The 21,894-nt window shown below is 43.6% G+C and overlaps 2 protein-coding genes across 4 annotated transcripts in view; both read left to right on the forward strand.

Moving 5' to 3' along the window:
* Positions 1 to 21,894, forward strand: part of LOC142095160 (myosin heavy chain, skeletal muscle-like) — a 167,283-nt gene that overhangs the window by 88,951 nt on the left and 56,438 nt on the right. For all 3 annotated transcript variants that reach the window (XM_075177994.1, XM_075177993.1, XM_075177992.1), the window contains exon 7: positions 7,923 to 8,040. In XM_075177994.1, coding sequence (XP_075034095.1) covers positions 7,923 to 8,040 — 118 coding nt within the window. The remainder of the gene's footprint in view (positions 1 to 7,922; positions 8,041 to 21,894) is intronic.
* Positions 19,840 to 21,445, forward strand: LOC142160547 (E3 ubiquitin/ISG15 ligase TRIM25-like). The gene has a single exon (XM_075215408.1). It carries the CDS (start codon positions 19,841 to 19,843, stop codon positions 21,416 to 21,418), a length of 1,578 nt encoding a protein of 525 aa, XP_075071509.1. The 5' UTR covers position 19,840; the 3' UTR covers positions 21,419 to 21,445.

Raw genomic sequence — 21,894 nt, forward strand, 5'->3', positions numbered from 1 at the left:
CTATTTTCAAAGTGATTCATTTTGCAGATTATCCAGCCACCTGTCGTCTGTAAATCAGAAAGATGCTATTTCTCTAGTAAGAAGCTAAGACCATCTGGTTTTACCACCATAATCACTGTACGTAATTTATACCTTCATGCTGTGACATCACTCCTCGTTTAGTTAAGGCAGGAGTTTAAGTCTGTACTTCCATCACAATTTTTATGACATAAGTCTAAAAGGCAATGTCTCTCAAATATGGCTCTATTAATACAGGTTTCCATTCAGGCGCGGGCTGGCACATTTCAGCCTGGGGGGGCGCACAGGCGGCCGCACCACATGATACGTGATGCATCCGCGTCATTAATGATGTGGCCGCATCGCTGGTCATGTGATGTGGCCGCCGGTAATATGCAAGTAATATGGCATCCACGGCCCAAAAAGCGGTTAGGCTGAGCGGCCCAGGGAGGCGATGCCCCCCTGCCCCCCTGCCCAGCCCGCCCCTGTTTCCATTAACCCCTTGTTTTCAAAAAACAGGCATACAGAATATAGGGGCTTATTTATTAATGGCCGCATTTCCCCCTGCTAATTATCATCCCTTATAGCAACGTTGAGGAATGATATAAGACAGTCATTTATTACAAAATCATGCCGGCATGGCACATCCGATAATAGGCTGTACCAGCAATGTATTAACAGATCCGGAGTCTTTAATGCGCGTGAGCGACCTTAGGTGGTGCCTGCTCAGAGTGATTTTTGCTATTTAATGGAGGGGAGAGCACAAAACCTGCAGGAGATGGATCTGAAGATCCCTTTCCTGCAATGCTATCTCCATTGGTCAGAGAGGCTAGTGCCATCTTTAGAAGGCGTTCGCCATCTAGGTCAAGCTTGATAAATTGGCCCAGACCGCTTTGACAATTAAGGAGACTGCGGTATAATGCAATACTTAGTCTAATGCAAGAGATATCTATTTTTTCTTTTGTTAAATAGCTAGGACAGCAAATTACGCCTGAACCACGCTGAAACAGATGTTTTCGGCTTACTAAATAGGCTCCATAGAGTATCTCTGGCTCATCTTACTACAAAGAATTTGGGAGTTACTCTTATATAACATGGCAGAATAGAACCCAGTGGACCTGTGGGGCAACCAGACATTTTTTTCCCCCTTCATTCCCCAATTCCCATTCATCCTACACTGACCGGTCCCTTACATCTAGCAGGCCATTGGCTCTCATTGGGTAGCCTACAGCCACAGTGGGCTAGACTGTATTGTGTGAAACGCCAGCGTACCGTTGACTGCTAGCTAATAGATCATAAGAGCTTGTGCATCGTGTCCAATTGGGAAATGAGATTAATTCAATCTTTGAAGGTGAAACTGAAGAAATGACAAGATTTGATCTATACAGATTTTCATTAATGTGAGGATGAGGAGAGATCTATACATTTCATATCGTAGATCAGGTAAGTGTTCTTGGCGAAAGCTCTCACTGGATTCAAATGTTACTACCTCCAGTTTATCTGATATTTCACAGATAGTTTGCATCCATTCTGTACATCAGAATGTATACATTGAATGTATCCATATGTATACATTGAAAAAGACCTGCCCGCCATCTTATCATCATCATCATCACCATTTAATTATATAGCGCCACTAATTCTGCAGTGCTGTACAGAGAACTCATTCACATCAGTCCCTGACTCATTGGAGCTTACAGTCTAAATTCCCTAACATACACACAGTCAGAGAGAGAGAGACTAGGGTCAATTTGACAGCAGCCAATTATCCTACTTGTATGTTTTTGGAGTGTGGGAGGAAACCGGAGCACCCGGAGGAAGCCCACGCAAAGACGGGGAGAACATACAAACTCCACACAGATAAGGCCATGGTCGGGAATTGAACTCATGACCCCAGTGGTGTAAGGCAGAAGTGCTAACCACTTAGCCACCGTGCTGCTCCTGGTGGTGAGAGAACAAACTCTCATTCACAACTACGTAGTAATGCCCCATTGTCAACCATCTTTTGGAAACGTCATTATTAAACATTCTATAATGTATATGTCAATCCTGAAAGTCAACCCTCTACAGTAATGATTTACTTTGACGTTGTACTCACGTATGTACTGACAACATGCGTAGTCTTGTTTAGCTGTCGATTGACAGCATTTTGTTATGTCTGACAAGTTCATGTCATATTTGGCAAACATAAAAAACCACATCAGCTATCAAATTGTGGGGGGGACTCGTAAACACACGTTGGCGATCGTGATCACTGAGCATTGAGCACAATGTACAGATTATATGGTGCATACAGCCGTTCTGATGGGTTCAGCGACCCGTGTGAAGATAACGCTCAGAGAGGCATGAAATAGTTTGGAAGAAATACAGGCTGGAGCCAGAATATTTCATCATTACACTTGCATGACCCCCACTTGCCACAGGCAATGTAACTTTTCAGCAGATTAAAATACTGTGATTCACAGAAGGAAGCCAGTTCAGTCAGCATAGACATGTTGGGATAACTATTCATAAGTCATATTTCAGGATATCCCAGGCAGAGAATCTGCCAGACTATTCCTCCGTGTAACTGCAACACAAAGTTTTAAGAAAAAACAAAATAAAAAATGTAATTGAAAGATAGCAGCATAAAAAAAGATCTAAGAGGCACCAATCACTGTTTTAGGCATTCTAGTATATCAGACAGCAGGGGGTAAATGTATCAAGCTGAGAGTTTTCCGGCGGGATTGAAAAACCAATCAGATTCTAGCTATCATTTATTTAGTCCAATCTACAAAATGACAGCTAGAATCTGATTGGTTGCTATAGGCAACATCTCCACTTTTCAAACCCGCCGGAACACTCTCAGCTTGATACATTTACCCCCAGGTGTTATATGTACTTCCAGGAATGTTTAAATGCTAATCAATGTGCCACTGTGCTTAAGTCATGTGTGTGAAAGCATGATGTGGGCAGAACATGCAAGGCTGCTTTGTGCCTTTTTTGTGTGTTCAAAGCAGCATCTAAATAAAGCTTGGAGAAAATTATTTTGATATAGGGTAATTGGGCATTATGCATGGTAAGTGGTAGGAAACAATACCAAGAGCCCGGCCTAAGACTGGAACGCCGTTACCTTTCAGTATTCTTTTTCAAAGGTAGAGATATTTCTTTAAAATTGTGAAAATAAATTGGTTTCATTTGGCTGTATTTAATGCATTTTAACTTTGATTGCCTTGGTGACCAAGGGTGTAGCTACTCTGTAGCTCTAAGGAGGCACGGATCTACAAATACCATGACATCCCTACTTTTTGCTGATCTTGGTGAATAAAAGTATGGAGTGTACCTGTGAACACCCTGCTGGTGCTGCACGGACACTTACTTGGGGTGCCAAGATGTAGTGTGGTACCCCCTTCACTGTTGCTCTCCTCTGCAGTTTCGGCTATGGCGTGGGACCTCGTGGTATCGGGGCACTTTTCAAGGGGGCTTTCATCCCACATATCCAGAGACCTTCTTACATGACCTTGCTGATGCTAGCAAATCTTTTCCCCTGCAATATATCATCTGCTCCACGTAGCTCCTTATGACGTACCCACTCCCCTCTGGTGCCTCCTTGAGGTACCCCTAAATGTGGAGATCCCCCTGTGTACCTCACCCCTCTCAGTGGCTATAAAGGCATCTTGCGCACCCCCTTCCCCTCTTAATGGGGCTCTTTCGATTGATTGGGATTAAGACTCCTTACCTAGACTAACTAGTGGCCTCATGGAATCCACCGCACACCCCCTGTGCAGAGGACTTCTCTCCTACCTCCTGAATCTCTAAGATGGTTGTCTGCCAACACCTGGGTTGGGGCCACAGAATATCGCCGTTGGCATTACATACCTGAGGACTTGGTAAAAATACATAGCTGGGTGGATCAGGGATATGGTTGTGATGGCAGGCCAATTATTGTACCTATTTTTTCCATCCATTCTTGAAAGTTGGGAATTATGCATCTAGAATAGCACTATTCAGCCAGCAAATACTTATTTTTTTATGTTTGTTATGGGTTTTTTTTATTAATCAGGAGAATTTGAGGAGAGGGGAGAAGTCAGTATGGCAGCAGAAAGCACAATAAAGTCACTAAATTAATGTTTTCGTCTTTATTTACAGCAGAAGTTCTTGCTTGTGTTGACACTGGTTCTCTTAAGGGACACAAACCAATTAATCATGAAATAAATCCTTATCTAGCAAGGATAATAAAAATATCTCTTCCCTCACCAATAGAGACCAGCGAAATGTTTTGCCGAGTTTCGTATATCAGTGTTTCCCAGGCCGTTGAATCGGTTCACAAAGGTCACGATGGAAAACATTTTTCAGAATTCGGAACAAATTTGTCATTTTAAAAGTTGGTTTTGAGAACAAATAAGAAATTAAAATGATGTACCTTAATAATAACTTTTTTGTACATTCAAAACGTATTTGAATGTTACCACTCAAGCCCCAGGTATCAGCTCCTAGAACCGCTTCAGAGGTCTTCGCCTATAGGAACCGCTTTTCCCGTAGAGCTAGATGCGCTCACAGGTACTCTAATGCCCCCCAGGTCTTGTACTCTAGTAGTAGGAGCTGATACCCTGAGAACGTAGCTCTGGTGAATACGCAGAGGTGGAGTGAAGATTCCGGCAACGGTTTTGAGGGTCGCCAGCAATACAGTGGCGCCTAGGTCCAGGCCGGGGGTCAAACAGGTCACAGGCAATATGGCAGCGTCAGTATCCGAGCAAAGGGGTCAGGGTCACAGGCAATAAAGAACGTCAGAATCCAGGCAATAGGTCAAGGGTCACGAGCAATCAACGTAGTCAGAATCCAGGCAAAGGTCGGCAACAATAATCAGGATCAAAATGATAAGCAGGGAGCAAAGACACAGCAGGGTAGTGTGCAGGGTAGCAGGGACTATAACTAGCAGGAAGGACTTGTCCCTTCCAGCCTTAAATATATGTATGACCCAATGACAGTGCTCCAGCCACAGGAGGGGGTAATCAGACAGCTGGCCACTAATTTGCGCACGCGCCTGGCTGTCCCAGATGCCGAGGCGCGGAGCTACACACAGAAAGTGGCCAACTGTTGCCTTGGCAACGGCCGGGACAAAACCGGGGGCGAGAGAGTAGCGGCGGTGTCCGGAGCCGCCGCGGCTCATGACATCGAAATGAATATTTTTGTTTGAAACAATTAAAGGATTTGAAAATTGTCTGATGAAAATTGGACTACTGACCTAACATTGCAAACTGTCATTTGGAAGTTTCGTTTATCTCTATTTACTAATTAAACTAATCAGCCTTGCACTATTATTGTATTCCACACAATATCTGCTGAATGACCCGAGACTGAGATTTAGCAGACTATGTAGTTCTATATATATATAGCTGCTAGACTACTATCTGAACCAGAACATGGCATTCCATCAACCTGTTGTCAGGATTAACAAAATCACTGCGATATTCATTGCGGGGACCCTCCCTATCTTTCTAGAGGGGACATTGTCCTGCCCCATTCATTGTCATTCTGCCCCCACCATCTCCTCTTCACACAGCACAGTTGTATCGGGTGTCTCTGTCCTTCACCCAACGCGTTTCATTATCACGGCAGTACAGACCTATAACAACACATAGGCCCCACCATGTGCATTGAAACGGATAGTATTATTGTGAATTTTTATACATTTTCAATCGTCTTTATTAGATTCAACTTTATATATAAATGGATGTGTACATGCAAGCAGTATGAGTGCTAATTACACTTTTCGCATAGATTCTATGATACAATATTGAATTTATAATAAAGATGTTTCAATCTCTTTCCATCCTCCACCTCGGTTCAGCTCCTCAATTCTATACCCAACAGTTCTTTTTTTTATCTTTCCAGACAGATATGACAGACAGCTTCTCCTCTCCTCTGATATGCAGATTTGTGGCATCTTTGTATTTATAATTGCATTTATTCTATAATATAGACACTACCATAATGAGGATGGGGACATTGTACGCATTAAACACAGGACCCAGCTGAAGTGCCAGGACCTGTATGGTGACATCCCTCAAAAGCTCTCCCTGAGTGTTCTCCCATAGCTCAGGGCTAAACCCTCACCCACAACATTTCCAATTTTGGAAGGACAGTCCTATTTTGTGCTATCCCAAAAGGGGGTTTGACTGGGCAGGTCAGGGGTGTGGCTGGACAGATAAGAAATGCAGGCAGGTGGATTTGAGGATGATCAAATTGAGCCTACCTGCAATGTTGGAAGGTGTGTCTGAGTGGCGTTACCACTGCTATCGCTGGCAGTAAACCCAGCCCTGCATTAAGACTTGGTGGGTTTAACAAGCATTGCAGCAGTACAGTACAGTACGCCACAATACTTTATTCTGTTATCACCTTGTCAGGATGATGGCAAGAGGAAAATGAAAGAACAAATGCATGAAAAGAATGCTTTATCATATAAAGCATTTGGCGAAGCAATGGTGAAAACTTTTGAACTAATTTTTGTTTTTTTAATATCTATTTTTATATTTTTTATATTATTTCCCACCAAGTGGAACTTAAAGCTGGGTTATGCATGCACATATCCCTTAAGACTGGCCCGCCAAGTAGTACCACCATGGGCCCATATCGGTCAGCTGCCTCAGTGCAATTTTGTTCATAAATTGTGGCAATAGGTGTGTTTGTATATATATATATATATATATATATATATATATATATATAGTGGCAAGAGCACACTTCTGGTGAAACAAACAAGAACAACTTCTTGCCTTTAACTTTGTTTCAATGTCAGGATGGTAAAGTACTTGACAACATAAAGATTCCACACGGTTTCTTGTGGCCCTAAACACTAGATAAACATAGACCAGCTCTCTAGACACCGGCCAGCTTTTCTAGCATCGGTCACACTGAACAATGAAACAAACAGGTTTTTATACCTGATACTCCTCCCACAGCCATAGTTTGACACTTCCACATTTCCCTTGAAAGGGAGTTCTCATCAGCTGCTTCTGTTTGATTGCTCTTACTGCAAGCCCACCCTGTTAGCTTGCTGCATGGGAAAATACACTTCCAAAGCATGTTAGTTATCAAACTCTGTACAACTATTTTGTCACACATATGTCCACCACCTGTTTATCTTTAAATTAGTATATATATATATATATATTCATCCTTAAGACCACATATTAATAAATGGACCCCTTTTTCTCTGACATGGACATAAGAATATATATAAAGATATTTACAACATTTATGTATAAGTAACTTGCGATTAGCTAGTTCTGATTTAAAAGGATCTGATTATCCAATAGACTGACTAGGCTGCAGCCTGGGGTGCGAGGCTTTTGGCGGGGCTGCAAAATTGTTGGTGGTACAAAATTTGTGACAGGGAGAGTTATAAACTAAAATTCATTTTACAATATAAGAGAATAGTAGTTCTCCAAAGTAAAAGGTAAACTTGAAAGAAAAATGTAGTTAGGTTTCAATCTTGACATATTCCCATGGTAAAGGTTAAAAACAATGAGTCATCCATGGACAGGTTCTTGAGGATACGCGAGTAGGAGAGACAAGGACAGCGACAGATGCAAGCGTGACAGCCCCCTCCCCTTCATATCTTCTATCTCAGCAGTGTTCGTTCATGCCTCCTTTCTGCTATACAGTTCTGATTTTAATGAAAATGAAAAAAGTGACAAAGATGCTGTGACTCAAGTGTAGCTGAGTTTCGAGAACAAGGGAACATAAATACGGGAGAGGGGGTTGAAGCTCATTTTCACCTACCAGGTATAAGCCTGGCATGGAAGGCGAGGGAGCACTACGATTGTAGGGCAACCTGAACCCTTAATCAGGCCCTATTATTTAATCCAAGAATATCTTTACGTTTAGTGATAACTGTTGGGTTTAACATTTGTATATTTTATATTTTCTGTTTTTTTTCTCAGGCTATCAGCGATGCACAAATTCGGAAAATGGAGGACTTATTGTTGAATGCAAATGATAAGAATGAGGAACTACAGAAAATAATTACTGAACATAATGCCAATAAGAACAAGTTGCTGGGTAAGGTGTAACCATCATCTGTGGTGTCAGAAAAAGAATGAAGTTGTTGGGATTGTTATGGGGGTCAATTACAGTGGGCGAAACATGAGTTCGGTTTTAGGAGGTTAGTGTGGACAGCTTTTGTGCTGTGTTTAATTTGGGAAAGTTGCCTTGAGGAATGGCCCGAAATATCTGGGCATATTGGATGGGAACTGCGCACAACCAGACTCAAAGAGCAAAAGGCCTTTAAACCAATGACAGACAGATTAAATATTCATTAACATATATTTTATACAAATCTGGTGCAAAAAAATAATTAGGATGAAATTATCAAATGGAGCAATGCACTCATTCATATTTTTTTCAATATTAATACTTGTATAAGAATAATGATAAGTGTGGCCCTATCTCTCCCCTTTCTTTACATTCTACAGAACCAAAAATGACATTGATATATTGTAGAGTAACTATAGAAATGCTTTTTATTAAATTTAGTACATACTTGCCTACTTTTTATAGCTCCTGGGGGGATGTCCAAGAGGCAAATGAGCTGGGTGTGACGACGCGATTCGTTTCATTATAGCCCTCCATGATGATGCGATTTTCAGTGAATTGCATCATCAAGGCTCCCCCACTTCTCAAGAAAGAGAAGCGGAATCAGGAAGACGGCCTACACTCCCAAGATTCCGGAAGTACTTGCTGAACTTTGGGAGTTACTTGGACATTCCGGGAGAGTTGGCAAGCACGATTTACTAAAACAAATATGTTGTACTGGAATTCATAGAAAGCAAATCAGATATTTATTTTATTGAGTCTAATGCAAAGACACCCTTATAATATTTGGAAGGCGAGGTATAACTAGAAATTGTGATGGGGCCCCCTATGCACCACCATAAAGTCATACCCAACACGATGTCTGCTCCACCCCCAATCAGTATCCAAAAAGGCAAAGTACTAATTCCATTAGCAGCAATTTGGCACATTAGCGGGGGCTGGCTGGGCTGGTGGACAGGGGGTCAGGTCCCATAGTGGACTACCTTGTGCTCCCCCCCCCCCCGACCTAGGATTTTCCGGTCACCCCTGACATTAGTCACTTTGGTGAGAATTCATTTCTCAAAATATCTGCGCAAGGTGACTCTGGGATGCCCGCGAGACCCCTTTAAGTGGATTTTGTTTTTACAGAAGTAACGCATATTTTTGCTCACACTCCATAGAGGTGCAAGCAAAATGAGCGTTACCTTTTATCATAGTAACGGTAAAAAAGCGCGTCCACGATGTTCTTAGAAACATCGCGGACAATTGAATCTGATCCCTGGAGTAAGCTGAATTAGGTACATTTTTGCCCCCTGTGCTTCTGAACCCCATAGCAGTCGAATTAACTTCTATGGTTATAGTAAACCCCTGTATGGAAGTGCATTTAGCATATTTCATATTTACAGACGTTTTGGTCGTTCAAAAATAACATTTGAAAATCGCGGCTGGAGAACAAGGTCACTGAGGTGCAGAACTGCCTCCCCAATCTCCACTTCACCTTTGTCACAGTCTGCATTACCTGCCTGCCTTTTTTGAAATAATGGAAAATGCAAATAAAGGAGACAGATTGATTCCAGCCGAGCGACAGTTTTCCAATTTGCAAACCCAGCAGTAGAATTATTAATTCAGCACTCAAAATGGTAGATTACCTCAGTACAAAAATGTCTGCTTGCGAAGCCCTGACTGTAAACCGTGAGGTAGGAGGATGCATACAGATTTGTCCCTGGGTGCTGAACTTTCTGAAGATTTGCAGTCCGTGAGGGGTGTAGTATTACCACCATACTAAATAATATTATACTGCAGTGTTTAACTGGAATTAGCCTGAATTATACCTAGTGTCAACCCTGCATGTGTTCTCATAATTCACAGACTGCATACAGTAAAAAGAAAACTATCATTAGGAAAGTGTAAATGAACAGAATCTAGAATTTGTTTCACCAGACAAACATTTCGCTCATTATTATTCTTTATTCAAAAACGGGAGATTCAACTCAGCACGATGCATCTCCGGAGCAGTCCACGGAGACACATTGGGCCAATGTTAGGGCTGAAATTTCTGCTCATTTTTCCTTTTGTTCCATATTATTATTATTATTACCATTTATATGTTGGGCGCCAGAAGGTTTCCGCAGCGCCGTACACAGTACAAACAGTAGTACAAAACAGGGTGACATAATACAAACAATAAACCCAAAGTACCAATGCTTTACGAACTCCAGGGAGACATATGGAGTAAAGACAGAGCAGAAGAACCAGTGTGGAGACAGGAGGGGAGGGGGGCACTGCTCAAAAGCGCTTACATCCTAAGGGAGGGTAGAACAAAAACAGGCATGAAAGGGAGCCAGTGAGGCAGGGGGAGAGAAGAGAGGGGCCAGGGGAGAGAGGGAGAACGAGAAGAGTGGATGAGGAGTTAGGTGGATGGTTGGTAGGCTTTAAGGAAGAAGTGGGTTTTAAGTGCCCTTTTGAAGGAGCACAGGTTGGGGTAGAGATGGATGGAGCAAGGGAGTTCATTCCAGTGCAGGGGGGCAGCTCGGGAGAAGTCCTGGATTCTAGAGTGGGAAGAGGTGATCAGAGTGGAGGAGAGGCGACGGTCATTGGCCGAGCGCAGGGAGCGGGCCGGAGTGTGAATGGTGAGGAGGTTAGAGATATAGGGGGCAGTAGATTGGGAGAGAGCTTTGTAAGTGGTGGTGAGGAGTTTGAAAAGGATCTTGTAGGGGAAGGGGAGCCAATGAACGGCGTGGTAGAGAGGGGAGGTTGAGGAGGAGCGATGTGAGAGAAAGATGAGTCGAGCAGCCGCATTGAGAATGGAGAGGAGGGAGGCGAGATGGGAGAGGGAGAGGCCAGTGAGGAGAAGGTTGCAGTAGTCAAGGCGGGAGATGATGAGTGAGTGGATGATTGTTTTGGTGGCATCTTGAGAGAGGAAGGGTCGGATGCGGGCAATGTTGCGCAGTTGGAAGCGACAGGCAGGGCAAAGGAATTGGACGTGGGAGGCAAAGGAGAGAGAGGAGTCAAGGGTGACACCCAGGCATCGGATTTGGGTGACAGGGGAGATGGTAGTGTTATTGACAACGATAGAGAGGTTGTGGTGGGAGGAGAGTCTGGGGGGAGGGAAGACAATAAGTTCAGTTTTAGATATATTGATTTTGAGAAAGCGTGAGGACATCCAGGAGGAGATGGCAGAGAGGCAGTCAGATACACGAGAGAGGAGGGTGGAAGAGAGATCAGGAGAATAGATGTAGAGTTGGATGTCGTCAGCATAAAGGTGATACTGAAGACCAAAGGAGGTGATAAGAGCACCGAGGGAGGAAGTGTAGAGCAAAAAGAGAAGGGGTCGAGAACAGAGCCCTGGGGGACGCCAACTGGGAAAGGGGAGGGGATGGAGAAGGAGCCAGACATGGAGACAGAGAAGGTGCGGTTGGCGAGGTAAGAGCAGAACCAGCCATGGACAAAGCCAGAGAGGCCAAGAGAGAGAAGAGTTTGCCGAAGGAGGGGGTGATCCACGGTGTCAAAGGCCGTGGAGAGGTCAAGGAGGATGAGTATGGAGAAGTGACCCTTGGATTTGGCTGAAAGGAGGTCATTGGTAACTTTGGCCAGGGCAGTTTCAGTGGAGTGGAGGGGGCAGTAACCAGATTGGAGAGGGTCAAGGAGGGAATAGTCTGAGATGTATCTGGTGAGGCGACAGCAGACTATCTGTTCAAATAATTTGGAGGCGTAGGGGAGAAGTGAGATGGGGTGATAATTGGTAAGGGAGGTGGGGTCAAGATTGGGTTTTTTGAGGATAGGAGAGATAAGAGCATGTTTAAAAGAGGAGGGTACTACACCAGAGGAGAGTGATAGGTTGAAAAGGTGAGCAAGGTAGGAGCAGGCAGTGGGAGAGAAAGAGCGAAAGAGGTTAGAGGGGATGGGATCGAGAGGACAGGTGGAGGGTGGAGAGGAAAGAATAAGGGAGTGAACTTCTTCAACTGATGTGGGGCAGAAGGAGCACCCTTGTTGTATGTTGAAGGGGGTGGGGTGGGTGGAGCGATGAGGGCAGGGGGTAAGGGGTTGGAGGCAGAGATGTTAAGTCTGATGGCCCCAATTTTGGAAGAGAAAAAAGTGGCGAAGTCAGCAGCGGAGAGGGAAAATGGGACAGGAGGGGGCGAGAAAGTAGGGAATTGAAGGTGGCAAAAAGGCGGCGGGGATTAGAAGACTGAGAAGAAATAAGGGACTTAAAGAAGGTTTGTTTAGCAAGGGAGAGGGCAGAGCAGAATGAGGAGAGGATAAATTTAAAGTGAAGGAAGTCAGCCTGGGAGCAAAATTTTCTCCAGAGTCGTTCCGCCGTACGAAAGCACCTTTGGAGGAAGCGGGTGAGTTTGGAGTGCCAAGGTTGGGACATAAGGCGGCATCGGCGGATAGGAGAGGCAGGGGTGACAGCATCCAAAGCAGTAGTGAGGGAGTGTTTATTGAGAGAGGCCGCTAGGTCAGGGCAGGCCAGAGAGGGAAGGGGGAAAGGAGAGAATCAAGAGAGGCGGTGAAAGAGGTAGGGTCAATCGCTTCAAGGTTGCGTCTGGTGAGGGTAGATTTCAGCGGGGGGGCAGGGGAGGAGGACAGAGTGAAGGAGAGGAGATGGTGGTCAGAGAGTGGGAAGGGGGCGATGGAGAAATCAGAGAGATCACAGTGATAAGAGTAGACAAGGTCAAGGGTGTGGCCAAGACGGTGGGTGGGGGAGGAGGTCCACTGGGTGAGGCCTAAGGAGGTGGATAGGGTGAGAAGTTTGATGGTGGCAGGGTCTGAGCAGTTGTCGATAGGGATGTTGAAGTCGCCGATTATGATGGAGGGGAGGTCAGAGGAAAGATAGTAGGGGAGCCAGGCGGAAAAATTGTTCAGGAAAAGGGAGATAGGGCCAGGTAGATGACAGAGAGGTGCGAGGAAAAATGTGCAGAGATTCATAGAGGTGGGAGGAAAAATGAGCGGAGATTCCTAACCGTAATGGCCGGCAATGTGCGCAGACGGACATCAAGGTAATATCTGGCGGTACCTCGCGGCCAATTGAATCTTGACCGCTTTGGTCTAAAGAGTCCTAATTGGCTATTTGCCTTATTTGTAATACAAGTGTCTTTAAATGGTAAGCGTTTACTGCCAACAAGTTCTTAGCTATACTCACAACCACTGTCTCTATAGCTGAGGGCTCTATGAGTGATTCTTAGTCAAGCAGCAAATTGCATATAGCTAATTGCATATGAAAAATAACATATCTATGTTCAGTTGTATGACATTAATAGCATGAAATGTCTTTGTGTTTTCAGTTATGTTGTTATGCAACTTAATTTAATTTGGATACTGTTAATCATGTGCACCAGGTGCAATCAGATTAAGCTTTAGTACACTGTCACTGTAGCTATGGGTTAAATGAACAATTTTAACTTGTCACTGCTTGCACAGAACCATGGTGTAAAATAGCGTGTGAGCCCTTGGGGAAAACAGATCTGTCAGGTGTTCCTATGCAACCACATTGCATGTTTCACCACTTACTGAGGTCAGGCTTCTCTGCTTAGTACTTCCTGTAGTGGAGACCCAAAATGAAATATACACTTGAAAAATATGTCAAAAATATAGGCAGTATATATTCAATCATAAACTTACCTAATATAGGTAGTTAACTTTTCATAACACACTACAAACTTCATAAAAGTGGTCCAAAAATTCCAAATAACTACTAATTAATGAAAATGGCTCCAAACATATACTTAGAAAACATTTATTTAAAAATACATTAGAAAACAATATACTATTATCAGCAAATTTCCATTGCACTAAAAAAATTATTTAAATTTTGTTTAACGAGTGTGAAATATACAGACAGCGCAAAGTATAGTCGTTCATGCAGTAAACACCCTCTATTCGAATGTGTTCATTTCCCGCAGTTCTTGTCACTTTGTGCTATGTAGTCATGGCTGGTAATCATATCCTAGAAATCATGGATACATACAGTCTTTTAATGTTGTTTTTGGTCTCACAGAGTAATAAGTATAATAGTGGAGAAAACAGGGAGGAGTGACCTTACCCTCAAACCGTCTGTCCTGATGCATTGTGTTACAGCGACGAGGTATGATGGGAATGCTTGTTAGGAGCATCTCGCCCAGAGGTGGAACTATCGGCGGTGCAACCGGTGCATGGCACCGGGGCCCATGGAGATAATGCGGCCCGTCGCGGCTGTCTCACCAGGCAGTCCGGCATCCATTAAAAAATATATATACTTGCCAATCTGGCACCCAGCATACTCCTTCCTGCTCACTCCCTGCCGTCTCTTCCATTGGGCACGATGGGCAGGTGCCCGAGGGCCCTGCAGGCAAGGGGGGCCCGTCCGAATCCTAAAAAATAAATAAAATATATATATATTTTTTTAAATACTTATCTTGCGGTCACGTCAGCGGTGATCCGGCTCCCTCCCTGGTCACCTCTTCCGTGCTGTGCTCGCAGTGAATGCTGGGCGTGATGTCACGCCCAGCATTCACTGCAATCACAGCAGGGAAGAGGGCAGAAGAGACTCAGCGGCGCGGAAAAAAGAAGAGGATCAGACTTAAGGTAAGTTAAGGGGGCCCCTATATATATATATATATATATATATATATATATATATATATTTATATATATATATATGTGTGTAAAAAAAAAAAGTGATTATATATATATAATCACGTTTTTTTTACATACATATATATTTTTTTTACACACACGCACACTATATATATATATATATATATATATATATATATATATATATATTTTAGGGGCCCGGCACACTGCATTGCCCGGGGGCCCATAAAGTAGTTAAGGTGGCCCTGCTCACTCCACCCTATTCCCTTTTAACTGACTGGCGGGCGTGATGTCATCACGTCCAGTATTTTCAGTGAGAAGTGGCACAGAGAGGAACCTGAACTTAAGTTTAAGGAAAGAAGATAGAAGCGAAAGAAAAAAATACAGAAGAAAGCAGGCTAAGTAAAAGGTAGCTAAAGGAACAAAGAAGCAATGTGATAAAATGGGAACTGTTGAAGGGCACAGTATGATGTTAAAGGGGCTCAGTGTGATACGGAAGGGTCACAGTGGGATGGAAGGAGCACAGTGTGATACGGAAGGGGCACAGTATGATGTTAAAGGGGCAGAGTGTGATACAGAAGGAGCCGAGTGTGACACGAGAAGGGGCAGAGTGTGATACAGAAGGAGCCCAGTATGATACAGAAGGAGCACAGTGTGATGGAAAGGGGGACAGTGTGATACGGAAGGGGCACAGTGTGATACAGAAGGGGCTCAGTGTGATACAGAAGGGGCACAGTGTGATACGGAAGGGGCACAGTGTGATACGGAAGGGGCACATGAAGTTGAAGCGGCACAGCGTGATACAGAAGAGGCACAGTGTGATACAGAAGGGGCACATGAAGTTGAAGGGGCACAGCATGATACAGAAGAGGCACAGTGTGATACAGAAGGGGCACATGAAATTGAAGGGGCACAGCGTGATACAGAAGGGGCACAGTGTGATACAGAAGGGGCACAGTGTGATACAGAAGGGGAACAGTGTGATACGGAAGGGGCACAGTGTGATAGAAGGGGCAACAGTGTGATAGAGAAGAGGCACAGTATGATGCAGAAGGGACACATTGTGATACAGAAGGGGCACATGAAGTTGAAGGGGCACAGCGTGATACAGAAGAGGCACAGTGTGATACAGAAAGAGCAAAAGTGTGATACGAATGGGGCACAATGTGATACAGAAGGGGCGCAGTATAATGTTGAAGGGGCACAGTGTGATACAGAAGGGGCACAGTGTGATGGAAAGGGGAACAGTGTGATACAGAAGGAGCACAGTGTGATGGAAAGGGGCAGGGTGTGATACAGAAGGGGCAGAGTGTGATACAGAAGGGGCAGAGTGTGATACAGAAGGGGCAGAGTGTGATACAGAAGGGGCACAGTATGATACAGAAGGGGCACAGTATGATACAGAAGGAGCATAGTATGATACAGAAGGAGCACAGTGTGATACAGAAGGAGTACAGTATGATACAGAAGGAGCACAGTATGATACAGAAGGAGCACAGTGTGATGGAAAGGGAAACAGTGTGATACAGAAGGGGCACAGTGTGATACGGAAGGGGCACATGAAGTTGAAGGGGCACAGCATGATACAGAAGAGGCACAGTGTGATACAGAAGGGGCACATGAAGTTGAAGTGGCACAGCGTGATACAGAAGGGGCACATGAAGTTGAAGGAGCACAGCGTGATACAGAAGAGGCACAGTGTGATACAGAAGGGGCACATGAAGTTGAAGGGGCACAGTGTGATACAGAAGAGGCACAGTGTGATACAGAAGGGGCACAGTGTGATACAGAAGGGGCACAGTGTGATACAGAAGGGGCACAGTGTGATACAGAAGTGGAACAGTGTGATATGGAAGAGGCACAGTGTGATAGAAGGGGCAACAGTGTGATAGAGAAGAGGCACAGTATGATGCAGTAGGGACACATTGTGATACAGAAGGGGTGCATGAAGTTGAAGTGGCACAGCGTGATACAGAAGAGGCACAGAGTGATACAGAGAGAGCAAAAGTGTGATACGGATGGGGCACAATGTGATACAGAAGGGGCGCAGTATGATGTTGAAGGGGCACAGTGTGATACAGAAGGGGCACAGTGTGATGGAAGGGGGAACAGTATGATATAGAAGGGGCACAGTGTGATACAGAAGGGGCACAGTATAATGTTGAAGGGGCACAGTGTGATACAGAAGGGGCACAGTATGATGTTGATGGGACACAGTGTGATACAGGAGCGGGGAACAGTGTGATACATAAGGGGGCACAGTGTGATAAAGAAGGAGCACATTGTGATGGAGGGCACAGTGTAATGGTGAAGGGGGGCATAACAGATTACACACATATAACAGAGTAAGAAAGTTTTGTTATGGGAAATTTGAAGTAAACAAGCCATAAAAATATTATACTTTTTTTTTGTTTTTGTGTGAGAGTGTGTGCTTTTGTGAATGTGAGCACATTTTTGCAACTGGGCCAACAACTCTCTAGTTTCGCCTCTGGTCTCGTCCCCTGCTGGATCCAAGAATCGCACTGCCCCATATTTCAGATAACTCTGTCGCTGTATCTAACTATAAACTCTTTATTTCAGCAACGGAGTGTAATGAAAATGTTTGTTTAGATTGTAAGTTTGCGAGCAGGTCCCTCTTACCTCTCTGCAGCCTCGGACTGGCCCGCCGGACAGCCGGTCAATCCACCGGTAGGCCCAGCGGGGTTGAAGCTCCGCCCCCTCCGTTGTTAGGGCGGAGCTTGATGTTGAACTTTGTTTAGATGGCGGCGGCGGTCACATCTCCTGTAACCACACTACCGCGCAGATGCAGAGAGCCCAGGCGCGGTAGTGTGTTTTTCAGCAGTTTGAGCAGGGGAGGAGGACGTCCTGATATCAACATACTGATCCAAGGTCAGTTTGGTCATCATAGGTTCATGCAACACTGGACGCAATAGACCACGCCCCCTCTGACGCTGCAGAGTTTCCCCGGGTTATCTGAAGCCCAGCCAGTTTGATCGTGGCTGGGATACAGAAGCTGGATACTGCCGTTTGATCGAGGAAACATATGGACTGAAAGATACCTTTTTAACATACAAAATGTGAGTGTTTTTAACCCCATGTTTTAACTTAATAAATAGAGAACGTAAAACACCATGAGATCTTTCTCTGTTCTCTCCCTGGTCTCCCATATGTGCACTCTGGTGAGGAGAAGAAACAGGTTTAGAGGGGAGTAAAAGTACATCGTGGTGGTGCTTTTTGAAGCAAGAGGACACATTATTCAAATACTGTATGGAATAGAAAAGGTCACATTGATGTAAGTTTACCATCTGGGACATCGGTATAGGTGGAACTAGAAGACCAACATCCTTTAATGACTTTGGGACCGTTTTCCCCTTGACTTATTCATTGACCCAATCCTTGTGTTTCTTTACCCTTCCCCCATTTGCGCCCGTCCTTTGATATTTATATTCTCTTTCATACAACACTGGCAGCATACCAGCATATATGGAATAAATGTGACAGGCTTTGGATGGGCTGTATTCTGTTCATTTTTTTGTTTTTTAAAATTTCCCTTCTCAACAAGCATTCATTGGTGAAGTACGCAACCGTAGTAGCACTGATGCTGTGTGTATGGTCTTTGACGAGTGGCATATTCTGTAAGAGTCCTTAAAAAATAATTATAACAAAGAGTCATTTTAATAATCAGACTGTGTATACAAGATCTGGCAAATGAAGGGTGCTTTTCATGTAGTCTAGTATTCCAATTGCATCCAGTTGAAAATATAATCATTCAGGGTTGTATAATATGTTGGTCTATATTGTATGTTAGTGTAGAAAGGCACATGCATAGGAGAACATAATTATATTTATATATTTTTCCTTTTGCCTATTGTGCATTCTTTTTGATGGTTGTCCTGTTTAGAATTTAGGGGTGATATAGTGAAAGTATTATAGGCATATATCAACCGTATTTAAAATGAAATTAGATGGATTTCACTGAGATTAGTTGAGAATTACAATCACTTGTTTTTTTATGAATTGACTTTTATTCCAGGACATGTCACAGCAACAACAGGTTGGTAACCATTGTACTAAAAAATTAATTGTGCAGTTTATGTCTTCTAATTGATGATGTTATTATTTGGTTTGTGTAGCCCTTGTAATGGCTTTTAATAAGCTCAATACATGATGGGCAATAACAACATATGAGGCGAGGGTTGGAGGTAACCAAATGATGCACTTATCATAAGTAACTGTCTTGGTGCATTAGGAGACGACAGGAGCTGGTACTGGAGTTTCTTCCAAACCACAAGTGTTTTATTAATGGGTCCCATGTAGTTCCCTACCAGTAGAATGGGCAGGGTCTAATGCAAAAGGTGCACATTTAAAATAGTGCTATAAGTTGTCCTCCATAGCCTGACCACACCCCCTTTACTGGCCACACCCACTCCTAAAGTTGGCCACACCCCAATATAGTGGGCCCCTATCACTGAATTCCCCCGGTGGGCCCTTCATGCCCCAGTCCGACACTGCCTCTCTGTATGTATTACCCAGTGCTACAGAATTTGCTGGGGCTATATAAATAAATGTTGATGATGATCATGCTGTTCAGGAACCCTCGCCCGATGCTGGAATCCGCAAATCTCACTTTATCTCATTTTATCCAAAATTTACAAATATCCAAAACACTGACATGTTTCGTCACTATGGTGACTTTCTCATATATGTGTTCCATTAATGTTCATTCAGGGGTTTAAAAAAAACCCTCCTTATTCCAGAGGCTACCAATCATGGTTACACTCCGACGGAAAAGCTCAGCTTCATAGAATAATCATATGAATTAGAGTTAACTACAATACCAGTGTGACAACACATTGATTTATATAAAGGAGCCAGATTCTTACATAATAATCTTTGATTCACAATGATAAAAACAAAAAAAACAAGTTAAAAATAAAGAAAAAACAAAACACTTAAACCAATATATATATATTTAAAAAACAAACCTAATAAGGTCATGTTAACTAAACTATCTAATAAATATTAAAAAGAACCAAATTGTTATACTTGAAAAACATGTATTTATTTAAAGTATATAGGAAGTATATAGGGATATATAGTAAATATGTAGTGTTGTAGAATATGTAGCAAAATGTTCTTAGCTCTGACTATTGACTCTCCTGTAATTACTGTGTATAAATAGCTGTAACCGGAGAGGTTCTTCCTGCTGTGTATGCAGTTAGAGAGACTTTCACTTTCATTCATTCCTTCCTGCTTTTCAACAATGGCGTCTCCTAATCCGAGAGACGAGCTGAGCTGTTCCATTTGTCTTGAAATATACACACACCCCGTAAATCTGACGTGTGGACATACCTACTGCCGGGAATGTATTGACCTTGCGCTGGATACACAGCAGGAAACCGGAGTTTATACCTGTCCTGAATGCAGAGTTCAGTTTTATGGGCGCCCTGCACTGCAGAGAAACATAGCTCTGTGTAACATAGTGGAGCATTTCCGTCCTGCTCAACCAGAGAAAGAGGTAACTGGAATTTATTGCACCTATTGTATTCACACAGCACAACCTGCTGTTAAATTGTGTTTGCTGTGCGAAACGTATTTGTGTGATGGCCACCTGAGAGTACACAGCAGGTCAGCAGAACACGTCTTATCTAAACCCACCACTGTCCTGGGGAACAGGAAGTGCTTTGTCCACAAGAAGATCTTGGAGTATTTTTGCACTGAGGATAATGTTCTTATCTGTGTGTCCTGCAGACTTGATGGAAAACACAAGGGACACCAGGTGGAGTTACTTAATGAGACCTCAGAGAAGAAGAAAGAGAAACTGAGACATGTTCTAGAGAAACTAATCTCAAAGCGCAAAGAGGTTGAGTATAGAGTTCAGAGTCTGCATGACCGCAGGAGAGAAAGACGAGACAATATCAGGGCTCTGGTTAGAGAAGAACATGGTTCGCTCTCTGTGTCTGAACTAATCCAGCAGCTGGAATTAAAGAAGGACGAGCTGTCCAGGAAGATGCGTCATATTGAGGAGCTGTGTAACGAGACTGATCCATTAACTGTATTACTGAACCAGGAATCTGACTTTTGTGATACTGAGGAGGGGAGTAATAAGGGCAGAAAGAGACATGATGAACAGGTCCATGGTGTAAATGATCTTGAAAAGGGGCCGATAGTAGAGCCATTACACCCAGGTTTATCTCAGCATATGAGAGGTAGTGATGTGCAGGAAGTTACAGAGATAATACTGGATATAAACACAGCTGCCAATAATTTACGTGTAGCTTCTGACTTGAAAACTGCATACTGGTCTGCGGCATACCAGAATCGCCCCGAAACGTATGAGAGATTTCAGTATAACCAGGTTGTAAGCACCAAGAGTTTTTACTCACAGAAACATTACTGGGAAGTAGAGACCAGTGAATCGGGAGACTGGAGATTAGGTGTAGCCTGCACCAGCATGGAGAGGAGAGGCTACCAGTCGTATATTGGAGATAATAACAAGTCCTGGTGTCTTCGCAGGTTGTACAACAACCAGTTTTCAGCGATACACGATCTTAGGGTCATCATGTCACCTCACCGATTTACCTGTAATAGATTTAGAATATGTTTGGACTATGGTGCTGGGAAGCTGTCCTTTTATGAGTTGTGTGACCCAATCAAACACTTACACACCTTCACCGCCAAGTTCGCTGAGCCCTTATATCCTGCATTTGGTATAGGGTATTGGCTCGGTAGTGAAAATTGCTGGCTGAGAATCATGGGCCATGAAACCATTCCATCATGTAAAAATTGACTAAAACCAATAAATAATGGCGTAACACCGGGGTAACTGTGATTTGTTTGCATGTTTATTAAGCTAATGAGAATGTGGTATGAATTAATCACAGGGATAAACTGTATCTTCTATCTGCAAATTAATCTATTGCAGCCTTTACTTACACCAGAGATCAGTAATCTAAAAAAGGGTAAATGTTTAGTTACTGTAGTCTCTATGAGCAGATTGAAGTCTCTATCAGTGAGCTCAACCTATGGAGATACTGTACCGATATACATGGGGAATAGATTGTAAGCTCTGTGGAAAAAGATTGTAGCGTTTATATGTGATGAGGTAGTTTAGCCTCTCTTTGTGAAGAAAGACTATAGTCTATATCTGTGGAAAGACACTGCAGTCCAGGCAGGGGCGGATCTAGGAATGACTATACCCTGGGCGATGTAGGGGGGGGGCGATTTAGGCCCCGCCCCCTTTCCGACTTCTAAGGCTGCCGGCGG

This window comes from Mixophyes fleayi, chromosome 6 (assembly GCF_038048845.1).
Source record: "Mixophyes fleayi isolate aMixFle1 chromosome 6, aMixFle1.hap1, whole genome shotgun sequence".
NCBI lineage: Eukaryota > Metazoa > Chordata > Amphibia > Anura > Limnodynastidae > Mixophyes > Mixophyes fleayi.

Bases quoted from the DNA above. Each gene is read 5' to 3' on its own strand.
- LOC142160547 (XM_075215408.1), top strand. From the start codon at position 19,841: ATGCAGTTAGAGAGACTTTCACTTTCATTCATTCCTTCCTGCTTTTCA.